Raw genomic sequence first — 19,649 nt, forward strand, 5'->3', positions numbered from 1 at the left:
AAAATACTATGTTTGGGGTGCTTTAGTTCATGCACAGAGCAAGGCTAGATCACCTACAAGACCCTCTTTGACTCTGTGATTCTATTAATCTGGCATTTCAGTTCTGTTTGTTAATTAGGTGAAGTAATGGTCAAATTATCCATTATGTCAGTCTGCACACCAGGAAGTGGCTTCACGTAACTTACATTTTCTTCCAGATGTTGGATGCTCTCATCACACTGATGTAATACAATTGTAAAAGTAGCTGAAGGCACATTTCAGAAAGCAATCTTTCTGCATTCCCGTTTAGGCCATCTGTATCTCCTGGGGGAAGAAATATACTTTTCTCCAGTACATCCCTAAGCATAGCCTGGTAGGAAGCCAGAATATGCATTGGTTCTGTGCTGACATTTCCATCAGTTGGGCCATTACATCTTGCATGTCTTTACTTGGACTGCTGGAAATAGAAGTTTTCTCTGTTGCCAGTCCTTATTGTATCCATTGATATTATGTTTTAATCGTGCTTCAAACCACTTTGGGAAGTAGTTTGTATCTAAGAAGCTGTATGTGAATGTTTGAAATGGGAAAATATTGAGATCCCCCAGATTAGAGCAATTTAGGGATGCCCCTGATATTGACAAAGATATCCCCTTGCAGTCCAGTAACACCTTCAGTTTGTTAGTGGTTGTTAGGTGTGATTGGTATTACCTATTGATAATGCTGTTGCTTCTGTGTAGATCATTTGGATTTTATGTTTTTGAGAAATAGTCAGTGCCAGAAAATGTAATGTCAGCGCTTGCATATGATTGGATGCTAGTCCTTCATTCTTTTGAGTGGTCTTTTGGGTAGTATATTGTTTCATCTAGATCATGTTCTGGATTTTATTTTGCTAATGCAGCTGTTCTATTGCGTTTCAGTTGGTGGTGGCAGTGATCTGAGACTTTGGACCGTGAACGGTGATCTTGTGGGACATGTGCACTGCAGGGAAATTATATGCTCTGTTGCTTTCTCTAACCAGCCTGAAGGAGTCTCTATCAATGTGATTGCTGGAGGGCTGGAAAATGGAGTTGTACGGTGAGTGGTTACGGGAGACAATTTTCCTTTTTGATTGCAAGTGCTCCTTATAAAAGCTATTATTTGGGAAACTCTGTGTCGTACTTCTTTTTCCATTCATCTGTTCTGAAGATGTTATTTCTGTGGAGCAAAGGGGACAGCTTCCTCCATACAGTAACCCTAGTTTCACAGCTTTACAACAAGGTTGTGAAGGAGGGAGGGTGCTCTTGCTTCAGAAGGGACCCATTTGCAGCAGATGAAAAGGGCTTTTAAAATCTTTTTTCTAAAAAAAAAACAAAAAAAAAACAGTTTGTCCATGACACTTGCACTAAAAGGGTATACATATGCATTAGCGCAGCAAGGTCATGGGTGCGTCTGAAAAATGCCAAAAATCTGCAACACAGGTTTAACCAGAGACTCTGGCAGGACACAAAAAGAGATGAAAGTGCTAGTCTTACAATGCTGCAGCCAAATCTCTGAAAAGCTGTTTTTGGATTGTATGAGGTAGCAGTCATTCTGTCTTTGTCTTTTCCTTAGGCTGTGGAGCACGTGGGATTTGAAACCTGTGCGGGAAATTACATTCTCTAAATCAAATAAACCTATTGTAAGGTAATAAACAAACAAACAAGGAAACAAACAAATGGCTTCATTTTGGAACACAGCAATTTACTGTTACGCTTTCAGAACATGGTTTTCTGTGTGAATTGATGCCTTTGAAATATGTTTTGCTTACCTTTTTGAAGTTACTATTACAGATAATTTTGAGAATTCTGCATTACTGTCCGTTACTGAATTTACTGTCTATTTGCATCTGTTTGTGTTCCCATTTACTTTGTGTAGTCCACATATTACCCTCAAACAACACCAATATCAATTTCCCCTGTAAATTTGAGTTTGTCTGATATGGGGTTAATCCAATAAATTGGGGGAAATTGGGCTCACAGTTGCTCTACTGAGGGCTGCAGTTGATCAGTTTTTGTGTTCAGTTGTCAGTACAATGGTACCTCGGGTTACAAATGCTTCGGGTTACAAACGCTTCAGGTTATAGACTCCGCTAACCTGGAAGTAGTACCTCGGGTTAAGAACTTTACCTCAGGATGAGAACAAAAATCGTGTGGCGGGAGCAGGAGGCCCCATTAGCTAAAGTGGTACCTCAGGTTAAGAACAGTTTCAGGTTAAGAATGGACCTCCAGAACAAATTAAGTTCTTAACCAGAGGTACCACTGTATCTGCTACTCCCCTTTCCATGCCCATGACTTCCTCAGTGCTTGCTTTCTTCTTTTTCCTGGCTGTGCTCATAATTATTTCTGGTGCGTTCCTGAATGGAGGAATAAATATTCTTTCTTTTGATCTGTCAGATTACATAAAATGAGAAAACTTCAGAAACAAGCCACATAAAAACATTTTTTAGCTCCAAATAAATTGGGCAGCAAACTGAAAGGTGTATGCCAAGAATTTATTTTCAAAAGCCATTTCTTCCACAGTGGGCTAGTAAAGGCACGTCAGAAGCTTAGCCATATATATTTCTTTTCATAGATATTTCACATACATTTTCCTTCAACCCCTAAGATTTGCAGGAAACCAGAAAACTGCACAAGGAAATTTATGGTTGCCTGACTCTGCACTCCAGCACAAGAGGCAGCCGGGATGGGGGGGGGGGGAGAGAAAGCACGCAAATTCCAAATAATTAGAATAAAATAAGAGTGAGTGTAAACTTGATGTGCGGCAGTTTTCCTTGGGACCTATTCAGGGGTGAGGGTGGAGGAGCTGTTGCAAACATTCCCAACGTTTTTCAGAATTGAGTGAATGTACAACGTGCTGTTTTGTACGATACTTTTTATAAAAAGAAAGAAAGGCAGGGTGTCAGTGCTGAAAATAAATGTATGTACAGTACAGTGGTACCTCGAGTTAAGCACTTAATTCGTTCCAGAGGTCCGTTCTTAGCCTGAAACTGTTCTTAACCTGAAGCACCACTTTAGCTAATGGGGCCTCCTGCTGCCACTGCGCTGCCACTGCACGATTTCTGTTCTCATCCTGAAGCAAAGTTCTTAACCTGAAGCACTATTTTTGGGTCAGTAACCTGAAGTGTATGTAACCTAAAGTGTATGTAACCTGAAGCGTATGTAACCCGAGGTACCACTGTACTAGCGCAGGTAAATTAAAACTGAGTCTCACCCCCCCCCCCCGCCACCCCTTTAAGCATCCTTAGTGTTAGGGTTTAAAATTCTCAATTAACCCGTGAGATGTGACAGATTTTTGTTTTGTTTTTCTTTACAGCCTTACATTTTCCTGTGACGGCCATCATCTGTACACAGCAAATAATGAAGGAACTGTTATTGCTTGGTGTCGCAAGGACCAAAAGCCCTTGAAGCTCCCCATGTTTTACTCCTTCCTGAGCAGCTATGCAGCTGGCTGATGGCTGTCCTTCCTCCTTGGCCTTGGTTATTTTGAAGCGCTTTCAATCCAGGGTAGATTATAGAACTACTTCTGTTTACCTGGATCTCGAAATACTCTTTTAACATCTTCATGATAACTGAGAGTAGATTAGCAATATATCAGTGAAAGGCTGCTACGAATGCTCACGCACCAGACCATATCACTGGTTATAGGAAACTTCTGGTGTGCTTTTTTTCAGGAGAGAGTAGAAGCGCTAACCCAGAAGTTTAAATGCTGCAATGTATAATGTAAAAATATTTTTACAAATCATTTCGTGGACATGTATATTCTAAATCCTGAAGCGCTAATGGTGACTTCTGCCCCTTTGTGTTGTAAAAAAATAAAATAGAATTAAAATACTTCAAAGGTTTATTAAAAAAAAAACAAGGTCGGTTTGTGTGTATAACTTATTAGTTGACTGTAGTACACCTTTCTCTAGAATGGACACCCCCAGTTACCAGTGTTTTAAAATTCAAGAACTCAGATTTGCTTTATAGAGAAGCAAATTAGCTCTGTAGGTGTCTCTACACCAATGTTGCTGAAATACCTGAAGTACAATTCTATGAACTGTGATTCTATTTATTCACTGTCTTAATTTATAACAGACCATAAGTCTATAGCAGTTTAAGTATATATGGTACCTGTCGTTTAATAGGCAAAACTGTTGTGACAACATGAAGCAATACAGAGATCTTTCAAAATAATTTCAAATTGTATAAATCCCAAAGACTGGAACATCTTGTGGTTTATACTCTGGACATCAAGAATGGGGAAGCAGAAGCAGAAATATACTTCTATTTGTCATATAAGAATTGTAAAAACTGTAATGGCAGATGGGGAGGGGAGCAGAATTATGACAATCTGAGTGATTCTGTTAATTCAGATATTTAAACTCCACCAAAATTATTTTTTCCAATTCAGTTTTGGCAATGGTAGGGGGTTGAAAAAGTATAAATATCATAATTGTGTTAAAATCATTTTGATTTGTTTAAAAACTGCCTGAATTACATTTTAAAATATATCTGTATAATGCTAATGAAGAGTTACATGCACAGAACATGAACTCACAGAATAGGAACGCATACGTTTTCTTTTAAAATTATGTATTTAAACATAATTATGATATTTTCAGCATGACTCCCCCCCCTTGTTAAAAGTAAATTGTAACAATATTTACAATTAGCAGTTAAATATGTAAAGCCTTTAACATTCAGTTTATAAAATTCTGAATCTTAACGGCTTTCTCATGTGACTAGTTCAATAAATAAGTTTATTTAAATTTCTGATATACATGTGGTACAAATGCATCTACTCTCTTTCTTGGGGAAAAGCAAATAAGCCCAGAATTCCATAGTGATGTATTAACTTATACATTTTTCCATAATCTACATCTTTCGTTTTGTTCTTCCCTTTGATGTTTCTTTTGCATGTGCCTCTTTTAAAAGCATCATGAAAACTGTAACGGGTCACTCCATAAATATACAATCAAGACCCTTTTTCTGCTCATTCAAATATAAAATTGTAGGAGTCTTGAAGCTTTCAAAATTGTTTCAGAAAATTCTTTTGGGGGAAAAGTTTTTTTTTTTTTTAAGTATTTCTGATTAATCCAGAATCTAAAAAAGCACACTAGGCATGGTGTGTGAATATATGTATGTCTCTTCCTAGTCTTTTCCCAACTTGATGCTGATGTTACATTAACACCTATGGATTTCCACATTTAAAATTGCAAAAGGAAAATGCATTTTGGTTCACATTTCAATCATGTTTACCATCTAAAAACAAGGACTTATACTGCAATGGAGTGCTTGAGGTAACATCTTTTTTCATTGTTCTTGAGGCATTTTTAATTGCTTCTACATTAGGATACAAAATGTCATTTATGAAGTCTTACTTTTAGGACATTATTATAAATCTTAAATATGCAAAACAACTGACCTTGTGAGATGCAGTATTTTTATGCAGAGCTATAAGGTTTTTGGATAGAATGATATTTATTCAGCATGGCAGCTTTGTTCTGGAAATCTTAATAACACCTCATGAGGTTTATGCATACATTGAATACCCCTGTAAATAATAATATAATTACAGTATATTTATGTTCACTGCACCTATACTGCTGAGTAATAAAGTATTTCATACTAATATAGATAAGGCATTAATATTATACAGATGAAAACTAGAGTCTACAAACCTCCATAGGGATTCTAGGTATGTTTTCTTCTTCTTAACTCACATTACTTATTTCAGTTGTTATTTTGTTTACATTTGCTGCAGTGCAATCTCTTTCTTAGGGCCAGTTAAATGCAAAAAATAAATTACTGTACAGATCTTCAGTATTGTAAGATAATCTACTTTGCCCAGAAACTAAGGCAAGTGAGTCCTGTTCGTAGCTGTCAATTGTTCCCAGATGATTGTTAAAGAGGATTGATCAGGGAATTCTCAACTTCCCCTTTCCCCAAACACCATACCCGCCACATCAACACCTCAACTATGCTGTTTTGGCCTGATATTGGCCATATGTTTCCCAGATTGCACCTTTTTTGGCTAAATTACATTGTGAAAATAAAGGTGTGCATCAGATTGGATGGCACACTGACATTAGCCAGCAAATTCTTTTTTTTGGTTTCAAGGCTCTGAAAATTGAGGTCACATTAGATTCGATGGTGCATTAGACTAAAGTACATATGGTATATCAGTTAAAGAACTGAAACTGCATTCAGAAACTGCATAGAGCTGCATTCAAGAAGTTCTATTTGACAGTTTGGTAAAATTACAATAAAACAAGATAGGTGTGAATTTAGCTAATTTGAATTAAAATGTACGTTAAATGGAATTAAATGGTCATGAATCTGAAACACTTTAGACTTTTTACGGTTGTGTCGTATAGCTAGCTCCAGATTTGACAACAGCAAATGATCTCACTCCACAGATAATTCAACCCCAACATATATAAAAATGTTTTCTCCTTGGAAAGAGCACTTGACAAAGGCATTTTGATTTTTCTGGCTCTATAAAATTTTGTTTTCAGAAGTGCAATACATGTTGGGTGCCTGAGGTAGAAAATCCAAGTTGCACTGCAAGCAGGGCACATCCATCAAAACCAGGCTTGTGAGCAATTCCATTCACTTCAGAACTTCCTATTGAACTGTGCCCTAGAAATCAGATCTATCTCCTGCCCATTATGCTGGTCCTTTGGCCTACAACTCCCTGCAGCTCCAGCCAGCACACACACAAGGTTGGCAAAGGCTTCACTACCATTCTTAACAAAGGTCGGTCTGCTACCTGAGGCAACCGCCTAATTTTGCTTCATTGTGGGGGCTGCATCTTTGGGGCTGCATCATCTCTGTGAGCTCTGTTGTTGCAATAATACAGTTTTTGGGGTATTTTACCTCACAGACCCCTTTCAACCAGTCAGTCACAGCTGTGTTTTCCTCTGTTCTATTCCTGCCTCCCACACCAGCACAGTTATAATAAATAGGGCTTTCATATATGTCCTACATGGGGCCAGCCAAAGACATAATTGTTGCTTCAGGTGAAGAACAAGAGGTTGTCTCCTCCTGTTCCATATACAGTGGTACCTCAGGTTACATACGCTTCAGGTTACATACGCTTCAAGTTACAGACTCCGCTAACCCAGAAATATTACCTTGGTTTAAGAACTTTGCTTCAGGATGAGAACAGAAATCGTGCTCCGGCGGCGTGGTGGCAGCAGGAGGCCCCATTAGCTAAAATGGTGTTTCAGGTTAAGAACAGATTCAGGTTAAGAACAGACCTCCGGAAGGAATTAAGTTCTTAACCTGAGGTACCACTGTATCCATATACAGAAGCTGCTTGGCCTGGCAGTTGAAATCCGTTCCAGACAACCTCAGTGCCTGGATACAGACAGTTAGGCTGTGCATCCATATCAGAGAAGGAATGACTGCTAGAAGGAATGCAGGCAGTAGAAACACCATGATGCATCTCCAGCAGCACAACCGGACGCCTTCATCTGCCCCAGCTGCAACAAAACATGTCTCCCACATCGGTCTCTACAGCCATAGCAGGAGCTCTATGATGCCAGCAAGAAGTGAGGAGAGAGCATCTTCCACACCTAACAGTAGGCTGGATTTGGGAACCCAGGCATGGTTATAGTGGGGAATGGCTGGGGCTCAGGAGGAACAGCCAGAGGCTGCTACGCTTGGCCCTAATGTCACATCCTCACCATCCATTTGGGCTTTCCCCAAAGAACCTTGGGAGCTGTAGTCCCCCCCCCCCCTTACATAGCTATAATTCCCAACTCCCCTTTAGTTAAGAGCGTTTTAACATTTTCTGGTAACACCATTATTTTGCGGAGCCTCCATTAGCGTTCCCTGTAGTAGTATGAAGAGTAGAGGCACCTTAATAACACATGGTGTTAAAACAGTTGCCAAGGTCCTCTGTGCTTGGAGCGTGGCTAACAAAATGTTTTAGGAACGCTTCTTTGTCCTTCACACTTTTTCATGTTCGCTATGGGAACCATCTGTATATCACTGGCAAACACGATTCCTTCTCAAAGTGTGAAGCAGCTCTTACTCACCCCTCACACTTGTCATGTTAAATTACAGATTGAGACTGGATGACCTTTCCCTATTAATCAAATCCAAATCGGTTTGTGACACTGTTACTATGAGCAATATTCTTTTGCTGGTACCCAGTTAACCCATAAGTGTGTCATCCCGAATCCCGCCCCCCCCCCCTCATGTGCAAAAGTGAACCCGTGAACACCTCTTTCAGGGCCCACGCCATGTGACGGGATACAGCTTTATTTGGTTATTTAAACATTGGAATTGGTTTAGTGCCTCTTTCTTTCTGCCAGTTCATACCAATATAACATGGCGGCCTATAGTAAACTCTATGTTAGCTTTCATGGATTGGAAGGAATTCCTAGCGTTACATCCCTATTTCTTGGGAAATTTCTGCGTTGCTTAAGAGGCAGAAACGTTGCTGGATGGGCAGAGAAAGAGAGACTCTGATCACTTTAATTTGCGCGATGAAAATTCACACACGTTTCTCTCTTCCTACAACACGCGACACCCCGCAGACGGGCTGCCCTCATTAAATTATATATATATATATATATAATATATAATATAATATAATATATATTATATTATATTATTTATATATATATACACACACACACACACACACACACACACACACACACACACACACACACACACACACACACACATATATACATACACACACACACACACACACACACGAAGCCAGGAGTAGCTAGTAGGTATGGAAGCGCGCTCTTTCTTGCTCTCCCGCCCAACTCCATTGACGTCACGAGCTGGAATTCCTTTCCGTCGGGGGTGCGCGCGCGCCCCCGTCTGCTTTGCTCAAAGCCTGCGAAGAGCTTGGCTGGGCTCTCCCGTCGCAGGAGGGCAGGCGGCTGAGCAGCCCCGCGGGCCCCTTTCCGGGAGGGAGGCGCGTCTAGCAGGGCGTGGTGGGCCGGCCGTGCTCCTTCAAACCCCCCGCGCCGGACAGGCATGTGGCGCCTCGACGCGAGCCTGGTTGTAGCCGGGGCGTGAGGTGGTCGCTTCGCGCTGCTCCGCCTTCGAGTCTCTCGGACAGTCCCGAGCCTCCGTCGTCGTCTGCAAGGGGTGAGTCAAGGAAGGAATGGAAATGGGAAAGTAGGCAAGCAAAGGAAAGCAGCAGACCGCTAGGCTGGGTCGGTGTCTCGCCCAATCTGGGGCGGGAGTCGGAGACTTCCCAGGGGCGCAAGCTTCTGGGATCCCTTCGCGTGGGTTGGTTCCAGCGTTTGTCGATCTCGTGTTCTCTGTGATGGGCGAGGGAGCAAAATACTGCGAGGTGTATAAGTGCCTGTTAGTCCTTATAGACAGATACGCCTGTGAGACCCGGATCCTGCGTGCATGTAAGAAAATAATATTTTAATCACTCGCACATCTTACAGGGTTGACTTCAAGGATACTCTGCTTATCCGCAAATGTGGTAACTTGGGAAGGAACTACTGAATAATGGGATAGTCTTTCCAGGTGAGAGTAGTGTTCTACCTAATCCTAAAGGTAATGGCTCCCTGGGAGTAGGGAGATGGATTGACAAGGAAAAATAGTGGGGTGTAAGCTGCCCGATCTTGAAAACATGTATTTCCTGGCATCAGAAATGGGTGGTTGGGCTATGCACTCTACTTGCTCTGAGACATACTTTTCCATTGTGCACATGTTTCTGCGGTTGAGCTTGTAGGTCCAAGGAATGAGTTCTAGACAACCTGATGCAAATGGAGCTTGGTGTTTTCTAGGTTGGATGAGATGGGACTCTCTTGAAGGAAGTGTGCCAGTTTTGTATTTTAATGGCTCACATGTGATTTGTTGGCCAGAATCATCACAACCCTAATGGCTCTGGTACCTCTCACTTGGGTCAGTCTACTAGTAAGAAATAATGGGTACTGTGAGTTTCCCTAAAGGTAACCTGCAACCTAGCCTCTGTTATCAGAAGAGCCTTCATGTCTGCCTAGATCACCCGGGAAATCCTGGATTCCAGTGGCCATTGCAATACTGATTGGAGAGGGGTTATTATGTAAAAAGTGATGCTTGTTCAGAACAATTTGAACATTATGAACGTGGAGAGATGGTAGACAAAGGAGATGGTAGCCAAGAAAGGCAATAAGCCAATTTTGGCACGTATTTCCCAGAATTCTGCAGACATGTGTGAGCTGTGTGAGAATGCTTATCAAGATGACCTCCTGCTGAAAGCAGATATCTCTTGCTTGATGTGCATTTGAAAATCTTGTTCAAATAAATCTGGATATTTGTAAGACAGGCAGACTCCTAGTGCACGCTCCCCCCTTCCTCCCAGTTTCGTAGCTTCCTGAGTGCAAATAGAAGCTTTTGCTGCAGAAGGTATCACAGTGTCCTGAGTGAGATGAGCAGGGCACAACTGGCACAGCATAAGCATAATCATGAGGAGAAGGAAGGACAAAAGACGAGTAAGAATGCATCGCGATACGGCTCCATAAAATTATGCATGTGGTGGAGAAAATGGATTGAGAGGTTTTCTTCTCTTGTGACTGGGGGTAGGGCGGGGGGGGGGGTCTTCCAATGAAGCCAAGCAGTGGAAGATTTGGGACAGAAAAAAGGAAGCACTTCTTCACACAGTGCATACTTAGATAGCTTTAAAGTGGAATAGATAAATTAATGGGAAACATCAGCAGGAGAGGACTGTCCTTGTGGGCTTCCCATAAGCATCTGGTTGGTCAGTGGGGAAAGAGGTGATAAGACTAGATAACCCTTCGGCTTCATTTCAGAGGGCTTTTATGTTATGGCAAACTTGTCAAAATGCAAAACTAGGATTTGTAATGCTTTTTCTGCTTAGTGCTTTTCTCCCATTACTGTAAAAATAGATCCATGCGTACACCCAGTGCTGAATTGTTGGCACCCGTCTGGCTTGAGAGAAGTCAAACTGCTGAGTTAGTATCACAAAGTGACTTCCCCAGGACATAAGTCCAGGCAGTGGGTGTGGAGGTTCTGGGCTGCCCATACAACAAGACCCGTTCTCCCTTGGCCTCACTGATGTAGTCTGAAGGAAAGCAGAGCAATATGTTTGGCACCAGCTTGGCTGCAGGAATTGCCAGAAGGAGGCATACAAGGTGCCATTGTACCATCTTTGGGACCCCACTCTGGATTTGTGCAAGGTTTACTTCTTAGCCTTTTCTTCTCCTGAAGATAGCCTGCAAGGCAGTGGAGGTTTAGGATCAGAGTTTTCCTTCTCCTAGATGGGATTCCTTCCCAGGTTGATGAGCCCCATCTGCCCCTACATTCACTGTTAAGTGCATTCATTAAAAAGGAAACAACAACAACTGCAAAACATTAGACTAGCTGGGACCGATCAAAATTCACAGGGGATATCATGCCTCATAGTCCTTTATATAGACAATGGGTGCTGAAGTCAATCTTCACTCAGTCTGTGTCCAGTTCTCTACCTTCAGGATCTTTTTAGGAGCCGAAGAATAGTCCCTGATTTGGTGCTGAAAACCTCTGAGGTGGGTGGGTCCCCCTTCTGTTGCTGATAGAGGGACTATGCATAGGGGCTGTGCAGATAGAGAGATCCTCTCCTGCTGTACTTCCTACCCCCACCACACACAGATATAGTTTTCCAAAGCTAGACTCTGTTCAGGTTTTGGCTTTGGAAATAGATAGATGGATATGCTTGTATTGGCCTCAGTTGTCCAAAACAAATAAAAGTTGTCAGCTGAACTGCAAGGCAGTGGTTGTGTAATAAGAACCTCTATCTGCTATCAACTTTCCACCACTTTCTGCATTTAACAGAAGTGTCTCAAAATCAATGCTTCCAGCAAAAAAGAAACATTGGTTTCCTGGGGGGGGGCTATCCTGTGTTTTGTTTAGCACCACATCCATGACTCTCAGTTTACAGAGTGAAAGAAGTGCGTGTGTGCAGAAGTAAAACCGGAGGCACCAGCACTGTTTAGCCACACACATTCTTAGGCTACATAGAACAAAAAAAATGAACTTTGGGCCAATGCAGATATTATGGCTTCAGTACCGAGGCAATATTCCTCCCCCCTGATACCCCCTTCCCACATTTTTTGTTTAACATCCTACCTGATTAAAAGTTTGGGTGGACTTGAATTTTTTCCCAATTTTGTTTGGTGATAATAAAGAGGCTCTGGAATTTTTCCAACTAAAAGTGGCAGTTTAACTCATAGCTGTGCATGCTGATGTAAACTGCCTCTTCTATGGCCTAGCTTATTTGGTGTGTTTTCTCTATGAGAAAAATGATTTTGGCATGCAGAGTTGGAAAATGGGGCTCTAGGAGATGACATCACTGTTCCTGCTGTGAAAGAAATGGCAGTCATTTATGGGGGCCCTTAAAGATGTGAAAGCAAGTCAGGCATAAAATTTCACTCAGTTCTATACGGTCGTACCTTGGATCCCGAATGCCTTGCTATTCGAATGTTTTGGCTCTTGAACGAATGCCGCAAACCCGGAAGTGATTTGTGGTTTGTGAACATTGTTTGGAACCCAAACATCCAACGTGGCTTCTGCAGCTTCCAATTGCATGCAGGAAGCTTCTGCAGCCAATCGGAAGCCGCGCCTTGGTTGTCAAACATTTCTGGAAGTTGAATGGACTTTGGAACGGAATGCATTCGACAACCAGGGTACGACTATACATGAAGCTTCCATGAAAGTACGAACAAAAGTATCATAACGCATGCGTTGTGGTCAATTTTTATTACAACTGGAGTGGAAAAGATTCATATAGCATATCAACACAACGCAAATATATGAATACAAGTTGTTGCCTCCACATGTGATGGAGAAACAGAGAAAGCCTACCCCCTTAAAAAAGCATGTTGTATGGCATCATCATGGGAGGGACATATGGTGAATTGGTGAAAGCCATTTCACTGATAAATAATGGTACAGTGATTAATTATTTAAGAATCAATTCCCTAGTGCCCTATGTAATGAAATGAACTTTTTGAGCCTTCTTGGAAGCAAGTTCTCAGTCAGATCACTGTAATGCAAACCTCTCCCAGCATTCATCTGAATTCAGTGCTAACTCTAATAGGTATTCTTGAGGCATAGAAGTGTAATTTTATCAATTTCAGCTTTGAAAATTACATCTCACCAGATGCAATGAGAATAAGTACTACACATAAATTGGGGTAAATATATTGACTATTATGTTTCTGGATAAATTGAAGGGCTGACAGATCTGCATTATTATTATTATTTTGAGGTTCTCTTGAAATTATCTTGATCTCAGTCAACAACTCCGTTGAATCAATTCCCACTTGGGAGGCAGTGTCCTAGTGCCCACTGGAGAAACATCTTTTCAGCCCTTTTCAAAGGCATCATCTTCCAATTTAGCCAACAATTTAACATCAAGTGTGAATCCACACTTGTCTTTAAGCAGCACCATTTGCTTACACTTGTCATCTAGGTTATTTCATCAGCCTTCAGTTGAAAGACAGATGCATGATTCAGGGACTTAGCAAGCCCTTGAGACAAATGCTAAGAGAAACCAAGTCATGAGATAGCTTTCTCCATTCTAAAAAACTAGGGAGTGATTTGATCATAAAATTTAAAATAGTCTTGTGTGGGGTCTTTTGGTGAGAGTAGTCCATGTATGGTATAGGCTACCAGCCTTTTTGGACCCAGAGGCATATTTGGCAATACACCCAAACCAGAGAAAAAGCAGGCGAGTCAAATGGGAAAAGCATGTACCAGAAGCATTCTGGGGAAATGGAGATAATGGTGACTGGATGTCTTCACCTTTATTTCTAGCCAACCCAGTGTCATCCATTGTGTGTGTGTGTGGGGGGGGAACCTGGGAGGGGGCCTTGGCGGGTTGCAACGGTGGTGTCTGAAAGCACACCATATTGCCCATGGGACCCCAGAGGTATGGGCTGTTTCATAAATGAACCTCCTCCCCCTGAAATTTATACTCCAAATTTAGCTAGTAGGCTGCCATGATCACTAGTGTTGGTCACACTAGTCACTGCTTAGGGGCTATACAAAGATCTGAGTCTTTACTATCCCTGCTTTGATATATAATCTGTTTTATGGCTCCTTCTTTAGCATAGAAATGTGACCTGACCTGATTGGTATAAGTGTACAGTAATCTGTTGCTAGTAAAGAAAACTAGATATTGGATATACTGGAAGAATTTTGAGAAAAGAGAGTTTGTGGAGGTAAATTGTGACACTTTTCCATGCCATGATGTCTGAAATGAGAGAATGATCTAAGGATGACAACATGGCTAGAAAGGAATATATGCTTTGATTTGTTTACATTTGGAATTTGAGCATTTCCCCCATGCTGTAATTTTTATTGTTCTAGAAAAAGGAGGATGAAGGAGGTAATGGCTAATAACAGTACAACAAATATATCTCAAGCAAGAAAAGCAGTGGAGCAGCTGAAAATGGAGGCATATCTGGACAGGATAAAGGTAAATTTCAAACTGTTACTATGTCTACATATATTACATCATAATATAATGTTTATTCTTGTGGTGCATAAATATTTGGTCAGCTTGTGCTGAAACAAAGGACACATTTCTAGCATTGACAGGATGTACATCTCATGCCTGAAAATCAGTTAGCTGTTGACTTGAGGATCAGATTACACCAAAATGATTTCTTGACGAGCTTTGTAGCCACCTCTCACTGTAGATAAATCTCGCTCTCTCTTGATAAGGGCCATCTCTCCTCTTAATTCAGGAAAAGGTACATTATTTCCTTTCCCAAAGGAGTCAGTGTACTTATTAAATGTCAGACTTGATGCATTCTTTTCAGAGTACAATTTACTTTTGCTACATTGAACAAAATAGGATTCAGAGGCATTCTAAAGCCTTGATGATCTTTACATTTTCAGCTTGCTGTAAAAAGGGCTCACTTTCTGCAGTAATAAATTAAATGGTGGTACAAGTTTAATTCACAACCATGCAATGGTATTAAAAGCAAAACACAAATGGCAAATCTGCTGTTTTTTCCGTGTCAGAAACTGAAACTGGATGCCTTCAGCTACAAAGCAAAAGTAGCTTCTGAAAGCACCTCCATAAACGCATGTGTATTGAAAGTGTTAAGACTGTGCCAAAGCAGATTTTGCTTGAAGTTATAAAAGCAAGTGACTCTGCTTCTAAAGATAAACGGGTCTAATCCTGTATGCTGCTTGAATAGTAGAGGCCTAGGAACCATTTGTAAGCCACTGTGCCTTCATCAGAGGAAAAGTGAGGTATAAGTGTAAATACATTATTAGTCCACAAGATGCATCTTTGTTTTGTTTGTTTTGGTTGTGTGTGTGTGTGTAAATAAATAGCTTAAATGAGAAGAGCAATAACTATGATCCAGAAACTCCTACGCCACTGTTATTGTGAGAGTATGTTTTTTTAAGGAAGAATGTTTTTGAAATTTTTAATGAATTAGACAAGAGTGATATAAATCATTTGTGTCTCTGGATATGCAGTGGGTTGATCTTGCTGCCTTCCAATCAAGAAACACTGTAGTTGTTTTTTATTACAAGTGACAGATCACGCAAAGTTATATACAATAGCTATTGTGTTTTCTCCCTTCCCTTTTTTAAAAAGAGGCTGAGCAAATATCTCTAAAATAAGTGTTGTGAGATCAACAGTGGCTTTACGGAGATGTTTGTGGATGTGCTCATTTTAGACAAAGCAAAAGCAGAGTGGGCGTTGTCACAAGAATAGCAATTATGTCTGTCTTGTCATGGAAGGTGACTGTAGTAATTGCAGCATTTTCTCTTGTCACTGAATCTTATAATTATAGTGTATCTAACAGGATTATGTTCTAACTTGGGCTGCTTCTAATCACCTCCTTTGCTCTGAAATGTAATGGTAAAATTCCACAGTTTTCCTCAAGGCTGTTAACTCACACTAAAATCTCAAATGTTTGATAACTTGAGCCCCTGAGTAGTCATTTTATCTTGAGGAGGAGGTGGAGGATGATGTGGTAATATATATGTAGTATATAAAAGAGGGCAGGAGAAGGAAGGAGTATTACTTTCAGTTAATGGAGAAGCATGGAACTGGAAGGTGTCAAAGATAATTTTGCCCATCCATCTCCTTTAACTTTGAGACATTCATCACACAAAATTACTATCTCTCAAAAGATGAATCTATAAAACAGAATAACTCAGTCTTTGATTATTTCAGATTTTACTGGAATAAATGGAAGTTGTTAGAACCAAAGAGCAAGTATCGGAAGGCTCAGTTAAGGAAGATTTAGTGGTTGTTATATGCAGATATGATTTCTGATTTTAAAGTTTTACATAGTTTTTGTTTATATGTGTGGTTTTTAATTTCATTTATGGATAGTAATACATACATACATATAATAAAATAATACTTATCCTCATGTCTTGGACAAGGAAGCTCATTGCAATATAAACTGAGCAAAAAGTGGAAGTTGCTTTGAGGGTTCTGTACTACTGGTTTAGTCTTTATCAATAAGTAGGTTTAGCCCACAATTGCTCTCCTGCATTCACTGTGTGGGGAGGGAGGGAGGCCAGGAAACCAGCAGAAGCTGTGTCTGAGTGGTTCCAAGTTGTACTGTTACATGAAGGAAATGTTTCCCAAATGAAATTCAACTTACTCTGGTGTTGTAGAGGATTACCTGTAGCTAGCTTCCTCCCACCCTGCTGCCTTTGTCCATTTTCCTATTGCACTAGGTCATATCCAGGAGAGCTTTTTGGGACTTGGTGCAGTTCTGCTAGTTGCTAACTGGGTGTTATAGCTGTGATAAGGAACAATGTGGATAATCTCAGAGTCACCACCCACTACAAAGACATCACTGTCGAAATCTAACCCAAGTCTAACAAGTCATTTAAACAAAGATAATGATAGTCTTTATATATTGTCCTCCTTCATTTTGTTTTGTTTTAACCAGTTGAGAGTTCAATGGAGCTCTTCTGATACTCCAGTCAACACTATAAAACATCTGATAAAAGATGCAGCAAGACAGCAAATGAGCTGAACATGTTCTTCACATTAAAAAGTAATTATACACTTTCTCCCAGTTCAGCCTGTGTGGGCACCATTTTCAGGCACAGCCACAATCGTGGAGAAGGCAAATGAATTATCATAATGAACTACAGAATATGTAGGATTGCTTTATACATTTACCAAAAGCAACATATTTGTGGGTTTGCGATGGCATGCTGTGCCCCCAGGGCATTCCTCATTTGCCTATTCTTGCTTCCCAGTGCCCAGGTTTGAGTATAAAGACTATGTGCTCTGAGGTGTGTTTTTGCTTTTATTAGTGCAAATCAGTACTCTGTGGAAATATTTCAACTGATTCCATTGGCCCTGTGGCAGCAGTGATGATGCTTAGGTTTCTGTCTCCCCCCTCCCTCCTTTTTTCTTTTTTTTTTGTTGTTCTAGGTATCCAAGGCTGCGGCTGATTTATTGGCATACTGCGATGCTCACATGGGAGAAGATCCCCTTATTATTCCAGTGCCCACATCTGAAAATCCCTTCCGGGAGAAGAAGCTCTTGTGTACTATTCTCTGAATCACCTTGCAATTAAAAATGACCTTTGAGAGAAAACATTACTGATGGTGCATGCTTTTCCTCAAGACATCTTCTGTACAATAATTTAGTCCAAAACTGACTTGCTAAGAACACAGTATGTTCTTAAGTTAATATAAGTATTCTACATGGAAGGCTAGTCTAATGCCAATTTTTAAAAACCAGTCCTTTGTACTAAACATTTCTGTTGACTTATTTTTTTTAACGAAGGAGCCTTATTTGGTTTCAGTTATATGCATAGCTGTCAACTTTTCCCTTTTCTTGTGAGGAATCCTATTCGGAATATGGGAATTTCCCTTAAAAAAAGGGAACAGTTGAGAGCTATGGTTATATGATAGTTCGATTTTGCTAGTTAGAGTGTGCGTGTCTATTCGTGAGAGATTCTGATACCAAGATGAGCAATATCTACTCTCAACTTTTAATAATCCTCTGTATTTTTATTTAAGAGTTGTGCTTAGTGACATCTCAAAACACTGGACCTTTTAGAAATCTAACTTTCCCCTATCTTATAGACAACTGTTAAAACTTCTGCCCCTTAGAAACATAGGAAGATGCCTTTTACCAAGTCATAGTGGATAAACATTGATGATGATATCAGAATTTTTAATATTTTCAAAATGTAAATATTAAGTTTTTCAAAGGATAACTAGGTTAATGTTAAATAATCTGGCTATAAAAATGTTAGCTCTACCAGGCTACCAGGCATATTGCATTAAAGCAGGCTTTTCAAGTGTAAATGACAAACCCGTTTGATCATTTCTCAGATAGGAATATTTATACTCTACCAACTAAACAAACATAGGCAATTCATTTTTGCTTGATGAAAACAAATCGTTTTAGCCTGCCCGGTAACTATATCAGATCTTGCGTCAAACAATTGGTCATAGCTATTTCATTTTATTTGCTACTTTGTTTTTGTCAGGGTGAATCAGGCAAAGTGAAGCAGAATGGAGCAGCACAAGGGAAGAGGGAAGAGAAGACAAAATTTGTCTAGGGTGAAGGTTTCCATATCCCAAACTTGCAGCACATGCGTACTCAGATGTCCCACTAAGTTCAATGGGACTTATTCCCAGGCAAAAAAGGGTATAGGATTGCATTCTAAAGCTCAAAAACTGTCATAGTTGCTGGTAGTAAGAAGCACATTGGAATATTTTTTCTTAATATGTAAAAAAAAAGGAAACATGCAAAAATGCATACAACAAAGAAAGGCAATGCTGAAATGAGAATGCAAGGGTAAAAAACTGTAAATACTCTATTTACTTGCAAGTTAACATGGTTAGGGGTCAGATTTGCACCACTTAGGAAATATATATGAAGTATCAGTGGAAAACTTAAGACTGTGATTTATATTGCTATTTTCTTCTTGCTTATTTACCATAAATTGTTCTACCCTGATGGAGGCCCGTACAGGAATATCCTCTAGCCCTATGGGGAGGTGCCATAGTCTGAGCCTGGGACCTTCTGCATACACACACACACAAAAGTTCTGTACCACTGAACATTGACCCTTCCTGTTCCTATCAAGGGAATTTGGAGATGGAAGGGTTTTTGTTTTGTTTTGTTTAAATAATTCAGTACATTCAGAACTTTCAAGTCAAAATGAGACCATGGTGATCTCATCTCACTGGTTAAAATGGCACACTGAAGTTTAGCAGGGCCAGTTCTGTTTAAATGAAGAATTGCTGCTCAGAAGTTTATACAAATTTTGCAGATATTGATTTCCACACTTTGCACTGTAAACCATGAATCACCATTACAGGATGGAATCATAGGCTATTTAGCATTGGCTTTTATCCCAGGCTCAACACCAAAATGCCACCACCAGTCTTGGTCATCTGCATGTTCTTAGTATAGTTCAGCACACGTTAAGCAACTGTATTTTCTATGTTTGTTTTGTACGTTAGCTCTTACTCTTAAGTATATCTTCAGGCCCTTGAAATTGTGGCACAAGGATGAACAGGGTGTTTCCTTCGAGATAAACAGGTAGTACCTCTAAATTATACAGTTAATGTGCTCCTTGCTATGTGATCAACAGTGTTACTGTGGAACCTCAGTCCTTTTCTCCTCATTTAAGTTTTTTATGCTTTCAATATTAATTTTAATAAAGGTTATTTTTATTTGTG

The 19,649-nt window shown here is 40.2% G+C and overlaps 2 protein-coding genes across 7 annotated transcripts in view; both read left to right on the forward strand.

Annotated features, from left to right (window-relative positions):
- The window catches only part of LYST (lysosomal trafficking regulator), a 75,865-nt gene extending 72,010 nt beyond the window's left edge, over positions 1-3,855 (forward strand). For all 3 annotated transcript variants that reach the window (XM_081906739.1, XM_081906740.1, XM_081906741.1), the window contains exons 51-53: positions 897-1,053; positions 1,570-1,641; positions 3,310-3,855. In XM_081906739.1, coding sequence (XP_081762865.1) covers positions 897-1,053; positions 1,570-1,641; positions 3,310-3,448 — 368 coding nt within the window. In that variant the 3' untranslated portion in view covers positions 3,449-3,855. The remainder of the gene's footprint in view (positions 1-896; positions 1,054-1,569; positions 1,642-3,309) is intronic.
- A 4,957-nt stretch (positions 3,856-8,812) lies between these two features.
- GNG4 (G protein subunit gamma 4) lies at positions 8,813-19,649 on the forward strand. Of its 4 annotated transcripts, none has more exons than XM_081905500.1 (3): positions 8,813-9,101; positions 14,322-14,430; positions 17,380-19,649. In XM_081905500.1, exons 2-3 carry the CDS (start codon positions 14,332-14,334, stop codon positions 17,506-17,508), a joined length of 228 nt encoding a protein of 75 aa, XP_081761626.1. In that variant the 5' UTR covers positions 8,813-9,101; positions 14,322-14,331; the 3' UTR covers positions 17,509-19,649. The 4 variants fall into 4 exon arrangements, with proteins under 4 accessions (XP_081761626.1, XP_081761629.1, XP_081761628.1 ...); XM_081905503.1 differs by lacking the exon at positions 8,813-9,101 and adding an exon at positions 9,281-9,373; XM_081905502.1 differs by lacking the exon at positions 8,813-9,101 and adding an exon at positions 9,408-9,494.

The sequence above is a fragment of the Podarcis melisellensis genome (genome assembly GCF_964234715.1).
Source record: "Podarcis melisellensis genome assembly, chromosome: 3".
In the NCBI taxonomy this organism is placed as follows: domain Eukaryota; kingdom Metazoa; phylum Chordata; class Lepidosauria; order Squamata; family Lacertidae; genus Podarcis; species Podarcis melisellensis.

Bases quoted from the DNA above. Each gene is read 5' to 3' on its own strand.
- GNG4 (XM_081905500.1), top strand. From the start codon at position 14,332: ATGAAGGAGGTAATGGCTAATAACAGTACAACAAATATATCTCAAGCA. The intron at 14,431-17,379 runs GTAAATTTCAAA...TTGTTGTTCTAG, and splicing joins CATATCTGGACAGGATAAAG to GTATCCAAGGCTGCGGCTGA.